This window comes from Lynx rufus, unplaced genomic scaffold, assembly GCF_022079265.1.
Source record: "Lynx rufus isolate CCGP_SWC_20201006 ecotype Redwood Valley unplaced genomic scaffold, mLynRuf1.p SCAF_1, whole genome shotgun sequence".
Classification (NCBI taxonomy): domain Eukaryota; kingdom Metazoa; phylum Chordata; class Mammalia; order Carnivora; family Felidae; genus Lynx; species Lynx rufus.
The window spans coordinates 144565332-144586976 of NW_025814823.1; the positions used below are offsets into that span (position 1 = coordinate 144565332).

The 21645-nt window shown below is 38.1% G+C and overlaps 1 protein-coding gene across 1 annotated transcript in view; it reads left to right on the plus strand.

Annotated features, from left to right (window-relative positions):
• MSH3 (mutS homolog 3) overlaps positions 1-21645 on the plus strand; it is a 188202-nt gene that overhangs the window by 144901 nt on the left and 21656 nt on the right. The window contains exon 20 of the mRNA XM_047088553.1: positions 3482-3639. Coding sequence (XP_046944509.1) covers positions 3482-3639 — 158 coding nt within the window. The remainder of the gene's footprint in view (positions 1-3481; positions 3640-21645) is intronic.

The window sequence follows — 21645 nt, forward strand, 5'->3', positions numbered from 1 at the left end:
GGCTGTCAAAGCTATAATCTACCTGACATTGATTTTTGTTTATGTATGATGGAAGTTAGGAATCAGGATTTCTTATTTTTCTATATGGACACCCTTTTGACCAAACCCCAGTTATTGAAAAGACCATCCTTTGTGTACTTTGCTACAATGTCACTTTTGTCACAAATCAAGTAACTGTGTACGCATCAGTCTGTTTCTGGACTTTGATATATTCCACTGTATGTCTTTGTGCCAGAATCACACTAACTTATTTATTTATTGTAGCATTATAATATTGAGCCTTTCAGTCCATGAACATAGTATATTCTTTCATTTAATTAGGTCTTCCTAAATTTCTCTCAAAAATGATTTATAGTTTGCTGTGTAGAGGTCTTGGTCATTTTGTTAGATTTATTCCTAAGTATTTGATTTCTTTTGATATTGTGGTAAATTGTATCATTAAATTTCTTATTTTTGGGGTGCCTGGGTGGCTCAGTCGGTTAAGCGTCTGTCTTCGGCTCAGGTCATGATTTCACCGTTCGTGAGTTTGAGCCCCACGTCATGCTCTGTGCTGACAGCTCAGAGCCTGGAGCCTGCTTCAGATTCTGTGTCTCCCTCTCTCTGCCCCTTCCCCGCTCACACTATGTCTGTCTTTCTCTCTCACACAAGTAAATAAACTTTAAAAAAAATTTAAATTTCTTATTTTCAATTACTTACTGCTGAAATCTAGAGATAAAGTTTTATATTTATTTTATATCCAAAGATCTTGTTTAATTCATTTACTGACTATAATAATTTTTATAGATTTCTTTAACTTTTCTGGGAACATAATCATGACATATAGGAATAATGAGATTTATTATTTCCTTTCTAATAATTATACTTTTTATTTCCTTTTCCTGCGCCTGCCCTTTTTTTAATGAGTAGATACTGAATTTTATCAAATGCTTTGGAGATCGTCTCCTCTGTTTTCTTAATGTGGTGAATTATATTGATTGGCCTTTGATTATTAAACCAACCTTATACTCCTTAAAAACTCTAAATTGTTTATATAATATAGCTTTGGATTGGTTTAATGTATATTCATCCATATATACATAATAGATGAAATTGGTCTGTAATTTTTCTTTTTTATTATGTTCTTGACAGGTTTTTGGTATCAAGATTGTGTTGGGGGGGTGCCTGTGTGGCTGACTCGGTTAAGCATTTGACTCTGATCTTTGCTTAGGTCATGTGAAGCCTGCTTGGGATTCTCTTTCTGTCTCTCTCTGCCCTTCCTTCTCTCTCTCCTTCAAAATAAGTAAATAAACTTAAAAAAAAAGATTCTGTTGAATTTTTGGAATGTTTTGGTAAGAGTTACTTTGGTTTTGTAGAAGAGTTTTTGTATAAGATTAGTGCTGTTTCTTATATGTTTGCAAGAATTAGTGGGAAAATTATCTGGGTTTGGAGTTTTCTTATGGAAGGGCTTTTAATTACAGATGTAATTTCTTTAATAGATACAAGCTTATTCAGATTGTATTTCTTGTGTCATTTTTGCCAATTTTAAAAAAGCAATCAGTTCATTTTATTTAAATTTTTTAAATATTTGGTTATGCCAGATGTTTGGTTATTTATAACAGGTTGATTATTTTTAAGGTTCTGTAAGAGAAATAATTTTATTTTAATCATTATTTTCATCATTCTACTCATGCAAAGTTTCTTTTCTTGTTCTTACTGTGCTAGGCTCTTTCTGTTCCAAGAAACACAGATTCACTCAAGTTCCTTCAAATAATGGAGATTTATGACACTCATTATAAAACCACATGTAACCATGAGAGAAAGGAATCACAGGAAGAACAAGATCTCTAGTACAGTTTGGCTTTAGCGAGACTGGAAATGTCTGGTTAATTAGGGTATAAGACAGCTTTAGAGGTGGAACAGATTTTCTTCTTATCCCCTGAATAGTAAGACTTTATAATATTTTACTTTGAGACTCTCATTATTTGCAAGTGCATGAAGTTTCTCAACTCCTTTAGGCTCCTTTGCTGCTTCTTACCTTTTATTGCTAACTACCCTCTTTACCCCTTGTTCTGTATAATTTTTCTTCATACTTTGTTTCCTCATAAGTTAATACTTATGGTCCCCAGTGCTTTGTGGTCTTGTTCTGTGTTTCTTTTCAACCTCTACTCCATATACCAACTGATTGAATCTCTCCATGGTTCTCAGTTTAAACTCCCAAGAGATTGTATGGTTAGTTTCAGAAGACCTTTTATGTGAGGCCATGTCTTGGGCTCTTGGTCAGATACAGAGTGGCCACTCTTGACCAGGCAGGTATTGCCCAGAGTGGTGGGTTCACATAGCACAGCACATGGATGTCACAGGCTTACTCCTCTCTACAAAGGGCTACAGTTGGACAGTTTCCCTTAGGATGAGTCTATATATGGCAAGTACTATAATTGGTTAATAGAGGCGAATTCTAGAAATTAAATTAGTGCAAGTGTGTTTGAGCTTTTCTGCCTCCTTTACATCCTCTGGTGAAATGCCAGTGAAAAATGCTGATAAAAATGATATCTAGAATTTGGTATTGTAAATCTTTTTAGTAGTCATCTGTCTATACCTGAAAAAATTCCTGTGCTACCAACCCAAATTAAGGCCTTGGGCAATTAGCTGTATAATACCTGTAGGGTTTTTTTTTTTTTTTTAATGTTTGTTTATTTTTGAGAGACGCAGAGAGAGACAGAGCTTGAGCAGGGGAGGAGCAGAGAGAGAGAGAGGGAGACACAGGATCTAAAACAGGCTCCAGGCTTTAAGTTGTCAGCACAGAGCCCGACCTGGGACTTGAACCCAAGAACCGGGAAATCATGACCTGAGCTGAAGTCGGACGCTTAACCGACTGAGCCACCCAGGCCCCCTATAAATACCGGTAGTTTTAAGATAGACATATTGATTGGTTTAAAAATTTTTTTTTTCTTTCAACGTTTATTTATTTTTGGGACAGAGAGAGACAGAGCATGAACGGGGGAGGGGCAGAGAGAGAGGGAGACACAGAATCGGAAACAGGCTCCAGCCTCTGAGCCATCAGCCCAGAGCCCGATGCGGGGCTCGAACTCACGGACCGCGAGATCGTGACCTGGCTGAAGTCGGACGTTTAACCGACTGCGCCACCCAGGCGCCCCTGATTGGTTTTAAATGTAAGCAATATAAAAAACACACAAAGAGACAGGTAAATGAATATTTAATGAGAAAGCCATAGTAGTTATCTCATTTAGGTTGCTTCTTGTTTTTTCCTTATTTATACACAGAAACAGTCATGTACATTGCTAAAAATTCACTGTTCTGCAATATCATGGTTCAGGTTTAAGACAAAAAGGCCCGCTTTCCATTTGTGATACTTAATTGGTAACATATTTAAATATCATAAAGCCATCTTTTACTTAAGGCATTCCCATTTATGGAATAAATTATAGCTGTTATGTAAAAGCCCTTTGGGTACAATAAGTGAAATTGCTTTTTAATTTTCTAGGGGGACTCAGAGAGAGTAATGATAATTACTGGACCAAACATGGGTGGAAAGAGCTCCTACATAAAACAAGTTGCATTGATTACTATCATGGCTCAGATTGGCTCCTATGTTCCTGCAGAGGAAGCAACAATTGGAATTGTGGATGGCATTTTCACGAGGTAAAAACATTAGTTCTATTTGAATGTATTTCTGAAAATAAGTCAGGCCCACATTGTCACATGAATTTTCTGTGTACATATTTAGATGAATAGATTTGCTCTTAAAATATTTAGAGCTTAGGAGCTTAAAGAGAGCATTTCATCATGAATATTAATACCAGAGGAGACCAAGGAGAGCATTTTGTCCACTAGTTTTCAAGTTATTTTTGGTTACTAAGTTCTTACTTTAAAGAAAATCTTATATAAAAGATGAATATTTAAACAGATAAAAGCAGATCTGCTCTGCCTGAGTCAGAGTGGAAGGCTTACAGACTTGACTGGATGGGCTCTGCAGAGCACAGTCTGAAAACCAGCCCACCCTCCTCATTTTATAGGTGGGGAACTGACATGGAGAAGGGCACTGCCCAAGATTATATATGTATGTATGTATGTATGTATGTATGTATGTATGTATGTATGTATTTTTAATGCTAAGAACATTACCCGTAACTAAGTCTTACCCTTCATTTATAAACCTAAATTGCATGTCATATTAGGAATAGAAGTGAAATATCCTGGTCTCACTAATAGGAAAATCATAGTTCAATCTATTTATTCAGATTTATCAGTTCCTTATCAGTATAAGAAGTATCTTATACTTCTTAAGAGCGTGAACATTTTTGGAAAAATTAAATATAGTAGATATGTATGTAGTCAGATTATGTGTATAAGTGTCTGATTGGTTGTGCAGCTGCATATTTCTATAACACTTGACTTTGGAATCACATCAGAATATATCACATACTGAGGCGCCTGAGTAGCTCAGTCGGTTGAGCATCTGACTCTTGATTTTGGCTCAGGTCATGATCCCAGAGTTGTGAGATTGAGCCCCACGTCAGGTTCTGTGCTAAGTGTGGAGCCTGCTTGGGATTCTCTCTCTTTATCCCTCTGCCCCTACTCCACCTGTGCGTGTACTTTCTCTCTTGCTCTCTCTCTAAAATAAAATGAGAAAAAAAAAATACATGCTGATATTGATGCATTTGAGTAGACATTAAAATACTTTATCTTAGGGACGCCTGGGTGGCTCAGTCGGTTGAACATCTGACTTCGGCTCAGGTCATGATCTCACAGTCTGTGAGTTCAAGCCCCGCGTCGGGCTCTGTGCTGACAGCTCAGAGCCTGGAGCCTGCTTCAGATTCTGTGTGTCTGTCTCTCTCTGCCCCTCCCCTGCTCATGCTCCGTCTCTCTCTCAAAAATAAATAAACATTAAAAAAAACTTTAATAAAAAAAATACTTTATCTTAGAGCTTGGTTTTTAACCTGAGAGTGAGCAGAGACACCTAAATTCTGTTTGATACCATATCACCAAACAGATGTTATTTTGATCTTTATATATTTGTAGATAAATTCAGTATAAGAAATTTAAGGACTCTTTCTTTACTTTTTAAATTGTAATTAGTTTTCTATCTTGTAAAAATAAATATACTAGGTATTTTATTTTCGTTGCCTTAGTAGGGAGAGTGACAGAAATTTAACCAAGGGAAAAAAGATTAAAAGGAGAAGAGGGAAAGAGAGAAAGACTTCTTGGGCAAAGTAAGATGGTTTGACTGGAAGAGAATCTTGTTAGTGAGCAGAATATCAGTTATGGATATTTTTAGATATATATGTATTTTAGATATAAGTAATAGAAAAAAATAAGAGTTTACTTTTCTCATACAATAAGAATGCTTGACGTGCACTGTTGTTTCCGCTGTTGTGGTGGTTCTGCAATATTTTTGGCCTTTCCCTCATAGCTGCTAGATAGTTGCTGTGACTCCAGGCATCACATTCATGTTCGCATGTGGGAACAGGAAGAGAGAATGCCACAGGCTCCCCGGCCTCTCCACCCGCCCCCCCCACCTTCTTTTTTCAGGAAATCAGTGCCTTTTCAGAAGCCTCCCAGAAGGCTTCCACATATATTTCACTAACCAGAATTGTGTCTCATGGCCATAATTGCAAGGGAAACAGTAAGAATTTGGTTTTGTCCAGCTTTTCTCATGAAGTTAGGCACATATTTAGGAATGGATTCAGAGATAATCAGAAAATAGTTTTTGCCTATAAGAAATGAATTCAGTGATAATAATAAAAAGTTAAACTTTATAATAGTAACATATTTAAAATACCAGAAATAACATTCTTACCAATGTATAGTGACTGTTTTATGCCCCTTATATTAAATGCTTTATATAAAGTACATTCAGGGATAGCAAGTATAAGCCTTCTGAAAAAGGATAAACCACACTAATTTCAAGAAATTTAGGTATTTATTCATTTTAATTTATTCTTTTATCCAGCGTATATTAGCATCTAATATATAACAAACAATGGGACTGCCAAACAACCATATTTTCTCTTCTAGTGAAACTTACCTGGTGGAGATGATCAATATTAACCAAAAAAATTACATAAAAAATGTGAAACTGCAGCAGTGACAAACATATAAAGTCTGTGTACAAGATGCTCTGACAGTCTGCGAGCAGGGTATGAGCTAGACAGGGAAGGCTTCCCTTAGCAAGCAACTCTTGAGGCCTATCTGAAGGGTGAGTGACTCTCTAGGGGAACATTATTCTAGATGAAGTTGAAGAATAGGTAAGGGCAAGTGACACAGAGTGTAGAGGGTTGGGACTTTTTCCTCAGCCATGAGAAACCATTGAAGAGTTCTAAGCAAGGCTTGGCATGATCACATCTACATTGGCTATAATGCAGGAAACGTTTGGAGAAAGGACACAGTAGTAACCTTATCAATAGACTCCTGCAGTGGTCTTGGTGAGAGGTATCAGTACTTTGGATGAGGTTTGTAATGTCAGTTTGAGTGGAAAGGAGTCTCATTTGAAAGGTGTTTAGGAAATAAATCAACAGGGGTTGGTGATAGAAGGGATATGCAGCTGAGATGAATGGAGTGTCAGAGATGACAGTGGTTTATGCATCTTGTTTGGACAGTGCTGGCATTTACTGGAAGAGTGTGATTTTCTTTTTGCCATAGATCCTGACTTTTATTTTTATACATAGTAAGGAGAAATACTCTGAGACATTCTAGGGGAGTTGTCATATAGGCAGTTGGATATAGAGTCCAGAGGAAAAGATGAAAAGTAATGATATAAATTGGCTGTGAGACATCTCTGTATAAGTGGTAAGTGAAGACCTGGTTGTGGCTGAGATCATGTTAGCAGAGAGTATAGTGGAGAAAATAAGGTCCTAAGACTGAGTCTTAGGACTACCAACATGTCATAGGTGAGTAACATGATAAGCTAGAGAAACCAACAAAGGACAAGTAGCCAGAAAGGGAGGACAAAACCAGGATGTTACAGTGTCAGGTAAAGACTCCTCCAAGGAGAAAGGCAGTGCCAACAGCACAGAGAGGTCAGGTGAAAGGAAGCCTGAAAAGTCAACTTCGATCTTAACAAGGTGGCTGTCACTATTGACCTTAGCAGGAGCTGTTTCGGTGGAATGGTGGGACCATACTCCGGTTAAAGAGGGTTAAAGAGTGAGTGAGAGGTCAAGAAATAGAGTGTTAGTACAGGTGTCACCAGGGCAGCTTGGCCAGGGGGAGACGGTGAGAGATCCAGTGAGGGACTTGTTTTGTTTTTGAATGGTAGACTTGAACATGTTCCAGAGGGATATGTTATATCCATAAATTTCTGATTTAAAAAATGCCTTGATTACCTTGGGAAATATTAGAACAAGTTAGTAATGATACTTCTAACAAAAAATCATTAGTCACTTTGTAGAACGAAAATTGAAAAATAAAGAGAGAATCAAGCAGCAAGTCTGTCTTTCCACCCAGGTGAGAGAAAGTTTCTCATGATGGAAGTGTTCCAGGTAATAAGCAAAGAAGGAACGACAGAATTAGTGTGTCACCCTTTTTTTGCAACCCCTCCAGGGTGGAGTTTTTCCAGAGAAGTGAATGGAAGGGCAGAGGGAGTTTAAGAGTTGGCCAATGTATGTTGGGAATGGTGGACCATGGAACTTTAAGAAGAGGGCTGACAGCACCAGGGAAGGCACGTGGTAGGTGGGCTAGAGTCCTGAGAGGTTTCAACAACAGTCGTGGTGGAGGTGCTGTGGGAGCTGGAATGGGCAGCTTTTGAGATGAAACAGTTCATGTCTCTGATGAAGTCCAGGATGTGAGTCTGGTGATGGATGGCTGAGATAGAGTAGAGGAGGAGATGGGCAAAGAGGAGGTCTAGGATTGAGCTGGATGGTGTTGGCTGGTTTAGCCCCGTGGACCTGAAGGGCTACTGGAAGCAATGGTGGGGCTCTTGGTGGAGACAAGATACACGCCAAGTATTAACAGCTTTGATGAATGAAGGGGAGTGATTTGAAACTGAATAGCTGCAGCATGGACAAAAGGAGGATGTTACGGTCTGGTGGTATAACCTCAAAGGAGCTGTTTTTATTACAAGAAGGTAGAGCCTGGAAGGAAGAGCGGTGAGCCTGAGAATCCTTGTGGTATCAGGTGAGGCAAGGAAGCGAATAGCTGGTTCTCCTGAGAGGGCTGCAGGGGAGGGACTGGAGAGGAAAAAGGAGGGAGTGCACTTGTGGAGAAGACAGCGAGGACACAAGGGATCTGGCTGGTTATTTGGCAGCTATTCTGAAGTACCTAGTGTTCAGGTTTAGGAGGTGAGTGAGGCAGAGAGTTGGATAAAACGTGAGAAGTGTATAGCCATATGGACTTGATGTTGGTGCCAAAAACCACAGAGGAGGACACACAGTGTTCTGACTGATCAAAATAAGGAAAGTAGAAGAATGGGGTCTGGAGACTAGTCTGACCCAGCTTGGGCAGTGGTGGATCCACAAGCTGTAGGTGCTACACACTGCAGCCTAAATGGGTCAGCCGACTGTAGCCCTGAAACGAGACACACACTGTGTCCTCTGGACTCAGAAGCTCATCAATCAAACAGGAAAGAAATAGATAAAAACATGTGCGAGGGTCTGATTGCAGTGTCCCCGCCAGATATTACTGAGTGCCCTGTTAGCCAGTCATGCATCTTTTAATGCTTTAGGCCTAATCTTGGCACCCATTGCTTACTACAAATTATTGCAGAAACTGGTTCCCTGCTCTCTGAGTCTTCCTTTTTTCCTTCTCCAGTCAGTTTTCAAGCCCCTGTGAGGTCCTTTCAGAACACAGCTATGATCAAGTCATTCTGGTGCTAAAGTACAAGTCTCTGAGCAAATCAGTCAAGAACGACCAGATGAACCCCAATCTTTTCAGTCTTGTTTTCTGTTTCTTTTCCCTCACCTACCTATGTGTCAACCCAACTCTTCTTTCTGAATTCTAGGAAGCTATTATGTACTTTCCCATTTGTCTTTTTTCAGTTTATACTATATCCTGGACCAGATATACCTCTCTTGCTATTTTTCTTGTTAAGATTCCACCTCCTTCACGAAGTCTTCCTGGAGCCCCATAGCCACAGTTAATGTTTCTCATCTCTATACTGTGTGTTTTGCCTTTTTTAAAAAAATGTGTATTTGTGTGTGTGTGTGTGTGTGTGAGAGAGAGAGAGAGAGAGGGAGGGAGGGAGGGAGGTAGAGCGAGAGCACGCAAGTGGGGGAGAAGCAGAGAGAGAGAAGGAGACACAGAATCTGAAGCAGGCTCTAAGCTCTGAGCTGTCAGTGCAGAGCCCGATGTGGGGCTCAAACTCACAAATGGTGAGATCATGACCTGAGCCAAAGTTGGACACTTAACCGACTGAGCCACCCAGGTGCCCCTGTTTTGCCTTTTTTTTTTTAGCCAATAATAATATTCCCATTTATTTATTTATTAATCTACAAAAAGAATTGCTACATTGTATGGTAGTTCTTATTTTGTTTTTTTTAAATATGAAATTTATTGTCAAATTGGTTTCCATACAACACCCAGTGCTCATCCCAACAGGTGCCCTCCTCAATGCCCATCACCCACTTTCCCCTCCCTGCCACCCATCAACCCTCAGTTTGTTCTCAGTTTTTAAGAGTCTCTTATGGTTTGCCTCTCTCCCTCTCTTTTTTTTTTTCCTTCCCCTCCCCCATGGTCTTCTGTTAAGTTTCTCAGGATCCACATAAGAGTGAAAACATACGGTATTTGTCTTTCTCTGTATGACTTATTTCACTTAGCATTACACTCTCCAGTTCCATCCACGTTTCTACAAAAGGCCAGATTTCATTCTTTCTCATTGTCAAGTAGTATTCCATTGTGTATATAAACCACAATTTCTTTATCCATTCATCAGTTGATGGACATTTAGGCTCTTTCCATAATTTGGCTATTGTTGAGAGTGCTGCTATAAATATTGGGGTACAAGTGTTTTGCCTTTTTTAAAAAGTTCTTCCCACTTTTTGTTTTATAGTTATTGGTGTAAACCTCTGCCTCTCCTGTTGCGTAGTCCATTCCCAGAAGATGATTTTCATGTTTTGTACATTTCCCTTCCCCCTCCCCAAACCTGGAACTCTGCTTTGTACATATATAACAGACACTCAACAACAGGGCTATTGAATGAACTAATCTTTAAGTCAAGATCAGGCCAATAGAAGCTAATCCCATGGGCAGTGGGGAGTTGTTGAAGACTTACTAGTAGGAAGATGATGTGATCAGAGTTACTTACAGTTGAGGTTTCAGGAAGATTAATTTGGCCACACTTTGAAAGATGGATTATACAAAGGGATGATGTAATGCAGTTATTCTTGGGGAGATCCTGAGCATCTTAATTAGACTGACAGAAATGGAAGTGGACAAGGGACAGAGGAGAGATGTTACAGGGTTAGAACTGACAGGCTTTGGTAACTACAGTGGATGAAGAGTGATAGATAAAGAACTAGAGACAAGGAGGCATCAAACCTCAGTGACCAAGAGAAGTGAATGGTGGGGTTTGTCAGTGACCCTAAGAAATTCAGGAAGGGGGTCTGTTTTCAGAAGTGATCTTAACTTGTAACATGCAGCACAACTAGGAGGCTGCGTGATTAAGATCGCCATTAAATTTCCGTGTCTTAAGCAGAAACTATAGACTGTTAGGAGACACCGGCTCAATAACAAGATCAAAACTCCAGTGTACTAAACACGCATTTTTCTTAAAACCTTACAGTGTACTTGAGTTTTATGCTAAGCCTTAGGGATACAAAGCCGAATGAGACCACGTTACCTGCCCTCAAGAAACTCACGTGTGATAAGGACAATCCATGGAGGCACAAGGCATTCCATTGCTGTAAGATCATGCTGTGCTTGAGAGGTGTTTGTATATGTGTATTTATTTGCTTGTTCGTTCATTAATATTTATCCTGCCATCTTCCAGAAAGTAGTTAAGTCAGTTTACAGAAGATTCCAAATAGCGTGAGTAAAAATGAGGGTAAGGGCTTAAGATGGAGCCAGAAATGAAGCTTACAATATTTATCACATAATGACCAACACTGCTGTGGGGAAGCTATAGATTTGTCTCAAAGGTTTCCATGAAGGTAAACTTGTTCAGTTAAAATAGTTCATAGTACCTAGAAAAACAAATGAATTACTTAAGAAAACAGCTTTAAAAAACCTGTTTATTTTGTTAGACAACAATTTTTAGTGAAAAGACCAGCTAGTGGCTGACCTAGAAGGTACTCACGTGGACCGTGAGCTTTTTCCTCCATGCTGCTGCCATGATAGCATGCCTTTATCTTGTGAGCCAGGAGCAGCCTTGAGGAGCTGGACTGGTTACTAGTCACTGCATAAGGGAGAAACTAAGCTGTAAACCTTGCGAACACCAAAGTCATTGTTTCAGTATAGTGGTTTTCATTCTGAATTAACTTCCTTAAACACACCCATTTTTTTCAGCTACTTGGGAATACATTTTACCATTACCTGGTACTGGTGGGCCCATCCAGAGGTAGTATTACATGAAAGAAAGAATATTCTTGTTACAATAACAAAAAAGAGCTGGTTACAAAACCTGGCATTCTGTTTGATTCCACTTTTGTAGGAGAAATTATATATGTAAATATATGCAGAGAAAACCATCTAAATAGAAGGCTATATTCCAAAATATCATGAGGGAGATGGGATTGTGGTGAATGTTCTTTTCTTCTGCTTATTAATATTTTTAAAATTCTAAAATAACCGTAAGAAAGATACAACCTCAGATTAAAGGCAGTATCAGTCAAAATAAGATGTTTTATAGGAGTCTTGTGAAATGCTTATATGGTCACTGTCTGAGAACACTTTTTTCCAGGGCAAATTTCTCTTCCCTACTCAGTAGCATGGCATTTGGACTTCTAAGCCTGAACATTCCCAGGTACTTCAGCATATCAGAGCTTACTTTTCCAAAAGGTTTCTAACCCAGCCTGTATGTAACCTTATTTCTTCCTCCTTTAGTGATGATTTTCTTGTCTGGATCAATATAGAAGATTGGTGTCTTTAATTTTCATAACACACATATTATCATTTGCACACGGAACATCTAGAAACAGTGAGTTTTAACCCTTAATGTACATTGGACTTTTTTTCAATGGAGCTTTAAAAAATACTGATACTTGGACCCTAAACTCAGTAGTTCTAAGTTGGACTGGGGTCTGGAAGTTGACACTTGTAAGTGTCCAGACAACTTTGGAGTGCAGCCGAGAAGCATTTCCACTGCCCTTGCTGGAGAGCTCAGTTGTTTAATTATAAAAATAATAGATCCTATTATGAAAACAATTGAACAGTATGATAGGGTATAAACTAACTTTTACCTTCTCCCCAGGTCAACAACTATTGATGATTCTTTGTATAATTTTCCACCAATTTACAGGTATACATAAATCTTCTCTTATATAAATGGTATTATATTAAACATTATGCTATGCAGCTAGCTTTAATTTCCTAATATGTGGGGGACATATTTCTCTATCACTTCATGCAGATTACTCTCACATGTTTTTTTTAATGTTTTATTTATTTTTTGAGAAAGAGAGAGAGAGAAAGGGAGGGGAGGGGCAGAGAGGGAGACACAGAATCCGAAGCAGGCTCCAGGCTCTGAGCTGTCAGCACAGAGCCTGATGGTGGGCTTGAACCCACGAACTATGAGATCATGACCTGAGCTGAAGACAGACACTTAACCGACTGAGCCACTCAGGTACCCCTCGCATGTTTATTTTTTTTAATGTTTGTTTATTTATTTTAAGAGACAAAGAGCACACACAAATGGGAGAGGCAGAGAGAGAACAGGCTGCACGCTGTTAGCACAGAGCCCTATGTGGCACTCAAACTCACAAACTGTGAGATCATTACCTGAGCCAAAATTAGGAGTTGGACACTCAACCTACTGAGCCACCCAGGTGCCCCAGTCTCGCATGTTTTAATGGCTGCACTGGATCTGCTGTGCAGAGATTCCTTGTTTCTTTAACCTCAGAGACCTCCATCTGGGATGCACTGCTTTAATGTAAGGACCCTGTTCCCTGTCTTTTCTTCTGTTCTTATTCCCTTTCCTGTTATAATTGAAAGGAGTCTGCATGGACCACATTCATTTATATCCTAGATCCTTACTAGAATATGGTCTAATATTATGCTGTTACAGTTTTCATTCATTTATTGTGAAATAATTCAGACATAGGACAGTCCCATAGGTAAATACCACCCTAGTAAAGTAATAGAACATTTTGCCAATACTATTGAACCCGTAATCCTCCCTGATTCTTTTCCCCTCCACCCCATCTAGAGGAACTGCCCTTTTGTCTTTTTTTTTAATGTTTATTTAGGGGCGCCTGGGTGGCGCAGTCGGTTAAGCCTCCGACTTCAGCCAGGTCACGATCTCGTGGTCCGTGAGTTCGAGCCCCGCGTCGGGCTCTGGGCTGATGGCTCAGAGCCTGGAGCCTGCTTCCGATTCTGTGTCTCCCTCTCTCTCTGCCCCTCCCCCGTTCATGCTCTGTCTCTCTCTGTCCAAAAAATAAATAAACGTTGAAAAAAAAAATTTTTTTTTTTAAAATGTTTATTTAATTTGAGAGAAAAAGAGAGCACATGCTTTTTTAATGTTTATTTAATTTGAGAGAAAAAGAGAGCGGGGGAGGGGCAGAGAGGTTCAAACCTTGAACCTGAGCCAAAATCAAGAGTTGGGCCCTTAACCAACTGAGTCACCCACGTGCCCTGGAACTACCTTTCTTGACTAGTTTTCATCCCATGCATTTCTCTATATTTTTACTCCCTGGGTATGTTTTTTGAGGAACACTTTCTACGTATCACACCACACTGTGTATTCTTTTGCACTTGGCTTCCCCCTCCCATGTTATATTTATGAAATTCACCCATATGGATATGTATAATTCTAGTTTACTCATTTTTCTATAATTATGGTATTCTATTGTATGCATCTACCACAGTTTATCCATTTTCCTTGATTGGTATTTAACATGATTCAAATTTGTTGCAAATGCAAACAATACCGATACTTGTCTTACATGTGTTTTCTGGTGCGTATGAACGAGTTTTCTGAATTGAGGCTATCATTTAGGAGTGGGACTGTGGAGTGTAAGGAATGTGCATCTTTCTTGTTCTTCAAGGGGGCTGGAGCAGTTTAGAATCCTGCTGGCTGTGGGTAAAAGTTTGTACTCGTGCTTTAAAATTAAAGTAGACATACCCATTTGATGATGTTTCTATATAGTCTCCAGAATTGCTCATAAGGAAATTTTCATTTTTATTTACTGGCCTTTACATGGAGTGCCATCTGATAAGTCATTTTTTGTTCATGCTAGGAAATTGTTTTCCCTCCATGTGCATGCTGTGCCTGTTTACAGAAAGACTTGAAGCGATTTATTGGCCTTCTCTGACAAACTGCCAGGCCTCCTGTCATCAGCCAATGGCTGCTTCCTCTTTAATTCCTTTTTGTCTTGCCTGCCAAGAAAGCAAGAGCTAAATTCAAGGCTCAGGTGCAGAAACAAATTTGGTTTAATTTTCCCCCTTCTCTTCTTGCATGGGAGTATTTCTCTAACATGGTTCTTATAACAGCTGCATGAGAACCATAGAGATGCTTGTTTATGATTAATGTTTAAAACTTTCTAAGCCCTGTATCAGAGACCTATTAAATTGGAATTGCAAGGATGAGACCGCAAAATTAGCATTTTCAAAGCTCATGCACAAATATGCTGTCTCAAACGTGAGGACGTACTGTATGGCTTAAAATCTTAGTTTCATATTCATTGTAATTCTTCCACCATAAATACGTTGTTATTGTAAATCACTTCAAATTTTTTTTGTACTCAATGTAAGAAATATTGGAAGTCTAGCAGAGTGAGAAATATGCATAAAATTTGTCTCCAAATTTTATCTTTAAATTGGTTATTTTCATATTAATGATTGAACATTTACAGCACTGGGTTTAAATTCATTAATTGCATAAATACTCATCGAGTGCCTACTATGTGCTGTGCACTGTGCCATGAGAAGAATAAATAAATTTTTGAAAAGCTGCAAACAGACAGGATGCTTTAGGAATATTTTTTCTGAATGTTGTAAGAACATTACTTTTAAAAAGTCAAATTTTGGGCTCTTTCCATAATTTGGCTATTGTTGAAAGTGCTGCTATAAACATTGGGGTACAAGTGCCCCTATGCATCAGCACTCCTGTATCCCTTGGGTAAATTCCTAGCAGTGCTGTTGCTGGGTCATAGGGTAGGTCTGTTTTTAATTTTTTGAGGAACCTCTCCACACTGTTTTCCAGAACGGCTGCACCAGTTTGCATTCCCACCAACAGTGCAAGTGGGTTCCTGTTTCTCCACATCCTCTCCAGCATCTATGTCTCCTGATTTGTTCATCAACTGATGAATGGATAAAGAAATTGTGGTTTATATACATAATGGAATACCACGTGGCAATGAGAAAGAATGAAGTATAGCCTTTTGTAGCAATATGGATGGAACTGGAGAGTGTTATGCTAAGTGAAATAAGTCATACAGAGAAAGACAGATATTGTATGTTTTCACTCTAATGTGTATCCTGAGAAACTTAACAGAAGACCATGGGGGAGGGGAAGGAAAAAAAAAGTTAGGGAGGGAGGCAAACCATAAGAGACTCTTAAAAACTGAGAATAAACTGAGGGTTGATGGGGAGTGGGAGGGAGGGGTGGGTGGGTGATGGGCATTGAGGAGGGCACCTGTTGGGATGAGCACAGGGTTTTGTATGGAAACCAATTTGACAATAAATTTCATATTAAAAAAAAAAAAAGTGCGGGGCGCCTGGGTGGCTCAGTCAGTTAAGCGTCCGACTTCGGCTCAGGTCATGATCTCGCGGTCCGTGAGTTCGAGCCCCGCGTCAGGCTCTGGGCTGATGGCTCAGAGCCTGGAGCCTGCTTCCGATTCTGTGTCTTCCTCTCTGTCTGCCCCTCCCCCATTCACACTCTGTCTCTCTCTGTCCCAAAAATAAATAAATGTTAAAAAAAAAAATTAAAAAAAAAAGTGGAATTTTGGCAAACATATACACTTGGCTCTGATTAGTATTTATGTATTAGTGTTTGTATATATATTTATCAGTGAAATGTTTCTAGACACTTATTTCTAAGGATCATTAACATCTTTGAGTGCATCCCTGGAATAAGATCTCTTGTTTGTTATCCTGATAAATGTAGGCTTAAACCTTATTCACCTTTTTAGACTCAGTAATTAAGTTTTAGAAAAGCAATGAATTATTAAGTCTGGCTTGAAAAAAAAAGCAAAACACTTGGCTTCTCTTAGCATAATTTATTGCCATTTATGTCACTTAAATGTTGGTAGAAAGGGATATTTACATTAAGTGGTCCTTGGTTAATAAGTTGCATGTCATGCTACCCATGTAAACCCTCTTATGGCCCCTCAGTTCAGGAATGCTGTGTACTCACCAGTGTGTTTATTTTGAGAGAGAATTAAAGTGTAATAGGCGTTTGAATGCTTAACTTATTTCAGGTATTTGCATTTGTGAGGATGATAACTGATTTGTTTGTCCAGTCGAGTTTAAGTCCACGAATATTGATTGAGCACCTACTGTGGAGTACTTGTACTCTATTAAATATGTATATAATGTATATTTATGTATATTTAATAGATATTTAACATGTATATATATCCTAATATGTGTGTGTGTGTGTGTGTGTGTCTGTCTGTCTGTCTGTCTGTCCTCCTTAGACAGAAAGAAAACCCCTTGAATCAGTGCATGTCTTCTAGTTGGTAGTAAATACTAGCACTAAAAATCACACAATAAATGATATTTTACTAAATGAGTAGGCTGTTATGAATTCTATTGGCATCAAAAGTGTTGCCTGTGAGTATCTCTGTGGTTTATTTAGTTCCCGCAGCTGTGTTTGGCAAACAGGAGATGCCTCATTTCATCTTTTTGCTAGGAAGTGGTTGTATGAATTTAATACTTCAGAGTCACCTGAGGATTTGGTTTGGTTTGAAATCCATATCCCAGGCAGTTCTCCTGAAGGCACATCTCCTGGAGATAGTGCTGTAATTAATTGGTATGATGAGGGGGCTCTTAGACAGAGTCTGTCCATACTTAAGAACCTCTGCAAGTGACTCTAAAACATATCCAGATTTAGGAGCCATTGTTCAGTTTACAGAAGGGACAGCAGAATCCGAGAGATGGTGATTTGCCTGAGTTCTTAATGTGTATTTAATTATAAGGGGGCATCCTTTGGTTGTGTCAGGTTCCCCTTTATTAATCTTATTAATTAATCTGATTAATCTTACCATGATGACTGATGAATCTTACCTTTCTTTTTATGGCCTTAATCATTTGTGGCTTTCACAGATATGGTTACAGTTGGGAAATAACATTTTCTCTGTTAATTACTTTCCTCTGAAATTCTTGGGACTTTCCCAAGGAGTGGACTTGAAGATGTGTTAGAGAGTAATTTGTCCAGTCAGCACTTCCTGGGGTCTCTTTGATAGGAAAATGCCTGTGCCCTTCCTAAGTGGCCTGCATGTGTTTGTAGATGTTTTCAGTGAATGTGGTTTCCTGAGAACCAACACAAGTTTGGCATTTTCCTGGATTGCCATCTCGATTCTCAGCAGTGTTTCCATTGAAATCGAAAGATTGCTGCAGTGTTCTTTGTTTGGTTATATTTGCAGTTCAGTGTTACAACTTGTATAAATTAATTTTAAATACTATAATGTGAACTGATTGCAACTGTTAGTAGAAACAATTATATTAAACTTTCTTCTTGTCTTTTATGATAATTTCATTGTTGCTAATAAAGTGATTGCTAAAAGAAAGCTGGTTTTTTAACCTGGTAATTACCATCTTTTTGCCTTGTCTCAACATAATCATACAGTAAAGTATTTATCATTATCATTTGTGATTTTTAAAAGTAAAATTTGTTTTCTAATTGCACTGTAAAGCTTGTTTGTTGTGCAAAATATAAATATAGAAAAGCTCAAAAAAGAAATTTAAATCACCTATAATTCTACTGCGTGGAAATCATTGTTGTTTAGGTATATGGCTTTCCAGACTCTTAAAATGAATCCATGTAGTGCTAAAGCATTTGTGATTTCATTCCATTTCTGGGTTAATGTTTATGTTTAATTAAATGTAACACAGATCTGCTACTTCATATTTTTATGACTTTTAAGAACTACGCAATATCTACACATCTTATAATAATTGGTATCTTTTTGTAGCTTTTTCCTTGGACTGTATTTTTTTTTTATTTCTACTTCTTATACTGCCCTTTTCAAAAGTTAGAATACTTTGTTATTTAGATTATTTCCCTTTTATAAATTTGCAAAATATAGAAAAAATAAAAGCTTAGACATGTAGACAGTACAGAATTCTGTTAACTCTTTAGCAAAGTGAAGTAAAGAGGAACATCTTCAATTTCAAAAAGAAGGCAAAATAAGCTAACGTAAAAGTCCTCCTCTGTAGAGCACTTAGAAGACAAGTAAGGTATTCCCCTTACATGAGGAAGCTGGAATAGGCAAACTCATAGGGACAAAAGGTAGAATAGAGATTACCACAGGCTTCATGGGAAGGAGAGCATAGGGAGTTTGTTTTTTAATGAGTATAGAATTTCTGTTTTGGGGTATTGAAAAGGATCTGGTAATGGATAGTGGTGATGGCTGCACAACATTCGAATGTGCTTAATGCCACTGACTTGTATACCTGAAAAATGTCAACTGGTTGTGTGTGTGTGTGTGTGTGTGTGTGTGTGTGCACGCGCGTGCGCGCGTGCATATAACCACAATCTTGAAAGCACTCAAATGTGTCAGAAAGTCCTAATGCAATATAGTAATTGTTGCCTCTATGTAATAATTTTGATATTTAAGCTCTAGTACTGATCATTCAATATGAAAAATTCTTTTTCTTTGTTTATTGCAGTACTTCTCCCTTTTGCTAGCATTTTCCTTGTGTAAGACCCAGAAATTGTGATTTGAGGGGACAGAGGTCCAGCCCATTAGCTACCATTGAAAAACATCTAGAATGTTATCTCAAAATATCAAGATCTCATAAAAACAAATTCTTGTTCAAATTTTCATGTAAGTGTTCTTTATTTTAGAAACTGATACAAAAAAGTATTAATTTCTTTTCTCCATTAATGCTTTATTAAGCTTTGTTGACCTATATAAGGGTAATAGGCGAGGAGGGAGTAGGGGATTAGAAAGATTAGTCAGCCGCCACTCCTAAAAATATCAGAGTGATTTTTTTTCTTAATCACATAACTGTAACCTGTGTACTTGGAGCAAAATAACTCTAAGATGAAATCTAAAGAATGTGTTTTCCATTTTTTACTACTTTGAATATATAGACAGAATTATACTAATTGCATGTTCTAGAATTCCTTAAATCTCTAACATATTTTAACATTTGGAGAATTTCAGAATCATTATCCAGTATTATGTTTTGTGAAATGCTTGTTGAATTAATAAAACGTTATAAAAACTTCTTTAATTTATACTATCTTCAAAAGTGTATTTTTGGTAATTTACTGGGATATATACAATATAGCAGGATAATAAGAGATAGAATGGTATCTAAAGACACTGGAACCAAGAGAAAGTAAGTATAGAAACATAAGATAAAGTGCGAGTTGTTATTTGTTATTATAAGGTGTTATTCAGTTATTAGTAATCATGATGAAAAGGAAAATGTGTTTAGTTATAAAATTCTGTGTCCATAAGAATTATATAAAGTCATTATACTGCTGAAATTTATTGGAAAAATAAATGGTATTTCTTAAGGGAAGTTAGCAGAAAATATTTTTATCAGTAAACCTTCCCCATAGTTTTAAGCGTACACTTTGCATAGTAGCCTCAGTTACTGGTTAACAAGCTGGCATTTCTTCAGTGTCTGCTGGGCAGCATTGTTACTTGATCATCATGTGCTGAGGAAAAATAGAATTGTAATAGACAATTTGTTGCCTCCTAAGGCAGTGACTTTCAAACTGTTGTACAGGGTGTTTAGAGTCCCCCAAAGCCCCCTCTGGATGAGGAAAGATGGCCTAATAGTGCTGTGTCTTGACCAAATCAGCACTCCTTTTATCTAATCTGTAGTGTGTTTCTTTGTGAAATTTAATTTGAGCTAGGGATTTAATGGATAAAAAGATATTTGAAAATCACTGGCCTAACAGTAGAGTTAGGACTGTTGCATAATAAAAATACATCTAAGAGCCCCTGAAATCTGGTCTACTCTCCTTAAGGACAGAAATACCATGAGGCACGCTGGGTAATTCAGCTCCAAGCCAGAAACCTGAAGGCCTGTGTATTTTTTTCTTCTCTGTCACAAATTCACTATGTCATCTTGGGAAAGTCATTTGATATCCGAAGTGTTTTCCCTCAAGTGTTAAATGGCGGTGTAAAAGGATCACTACCAATTTGGCCAGCAGCACGACTTTTTTGACTCTTTTGGCTTGCTGATAGGAAATGCTTTGCTATCATACAGGCTCTTCCCTCTGTCAAAGTGGAAGGGACCATTGGAGAAAGAAGTGGCCCAGTTCTCTGTAGGGAATGTGAACATAAGAAAAAAACATTAGTGGAAGGGAGAGTAAATCTGTCTGTACCAATCTTATTTTGGTGTGTACATCCCTTCTAGTCAGACTGGTCCCATAGGACAAATTCAGTGAGAGCAAAGGCTTTGGATAAAAGGTGACCGAGAGGTTATCTGGGCCCTGGCTAAGATCATTAGAAAACAATTTGTGGTCATCAGTGATAAAATCTAAGAGGGTCAGGATGGAGAATGGGTGATCTGTTAGTTTTGTCAGTTAGAAAGGCCCTGAAGACCTTAGCAAGGATAAAGGGTAGTTTGGATAAGCACAAAGTAAATAGCATTTTAAAAAATTAATCTTCACCAGCATGGCTTGACTTTACCACTAAAAATTTAGCATAGCTTAAGCATTTGTACATCATATAGGTTATAATGAACAGTAAAATTTGGACTTACTCTTGTATTTATTAATTTTTAAATATTTTATTTTGGGGGGGGGGAAGGGGCAGAAAGAGAGTGGGACAGAGGATCCAAAGTGGGCTCTGTGCTGACAGCAGTAAGCTCAACGTGGGGCTCAAACTCACGAATTTTGAGATCATGACATGAGCCGAAGTCAGATGCTCAGCTGACTCAGCCACCCAGGTGCCCCTGAGTTACTGTTTTAAATGCAGTGTTTTAAAATTGAGTGGAAAATACAAGTGAATACTATCAAGATTGTGTGCTAATTTTTAATTACTGGGTACCATATAATTGTAATAAACATTCCGTGAAAATATTAGAAGTTAATTTTTTATGTCCTTTAAACATTTATGCTCCTTAGAATTTGTACATTGTGATGTTAGAATAAACTCAGTGACAATGTGCAAAGATAACCCTAATTTATACCGAAGCACAAAGGAAAACAGATGTTTAAATCCTTTCACTCCTTGAGACTTCTCCCACAAATGGTTACTCAGCACTTCTCTTTTTTAACTTGAAGTTTAGACATTCACATAATTTGTTTACTCTTGAGTCATTTTGGCTGGGTAAGTTGTGTTACAAGCCTCGGAACAAATAATTTCAGCAGTTGAACATGACTGAGTCAGTTCATGTACAGGATGTATTGAAGATCCTGGTCCAAGACACTAT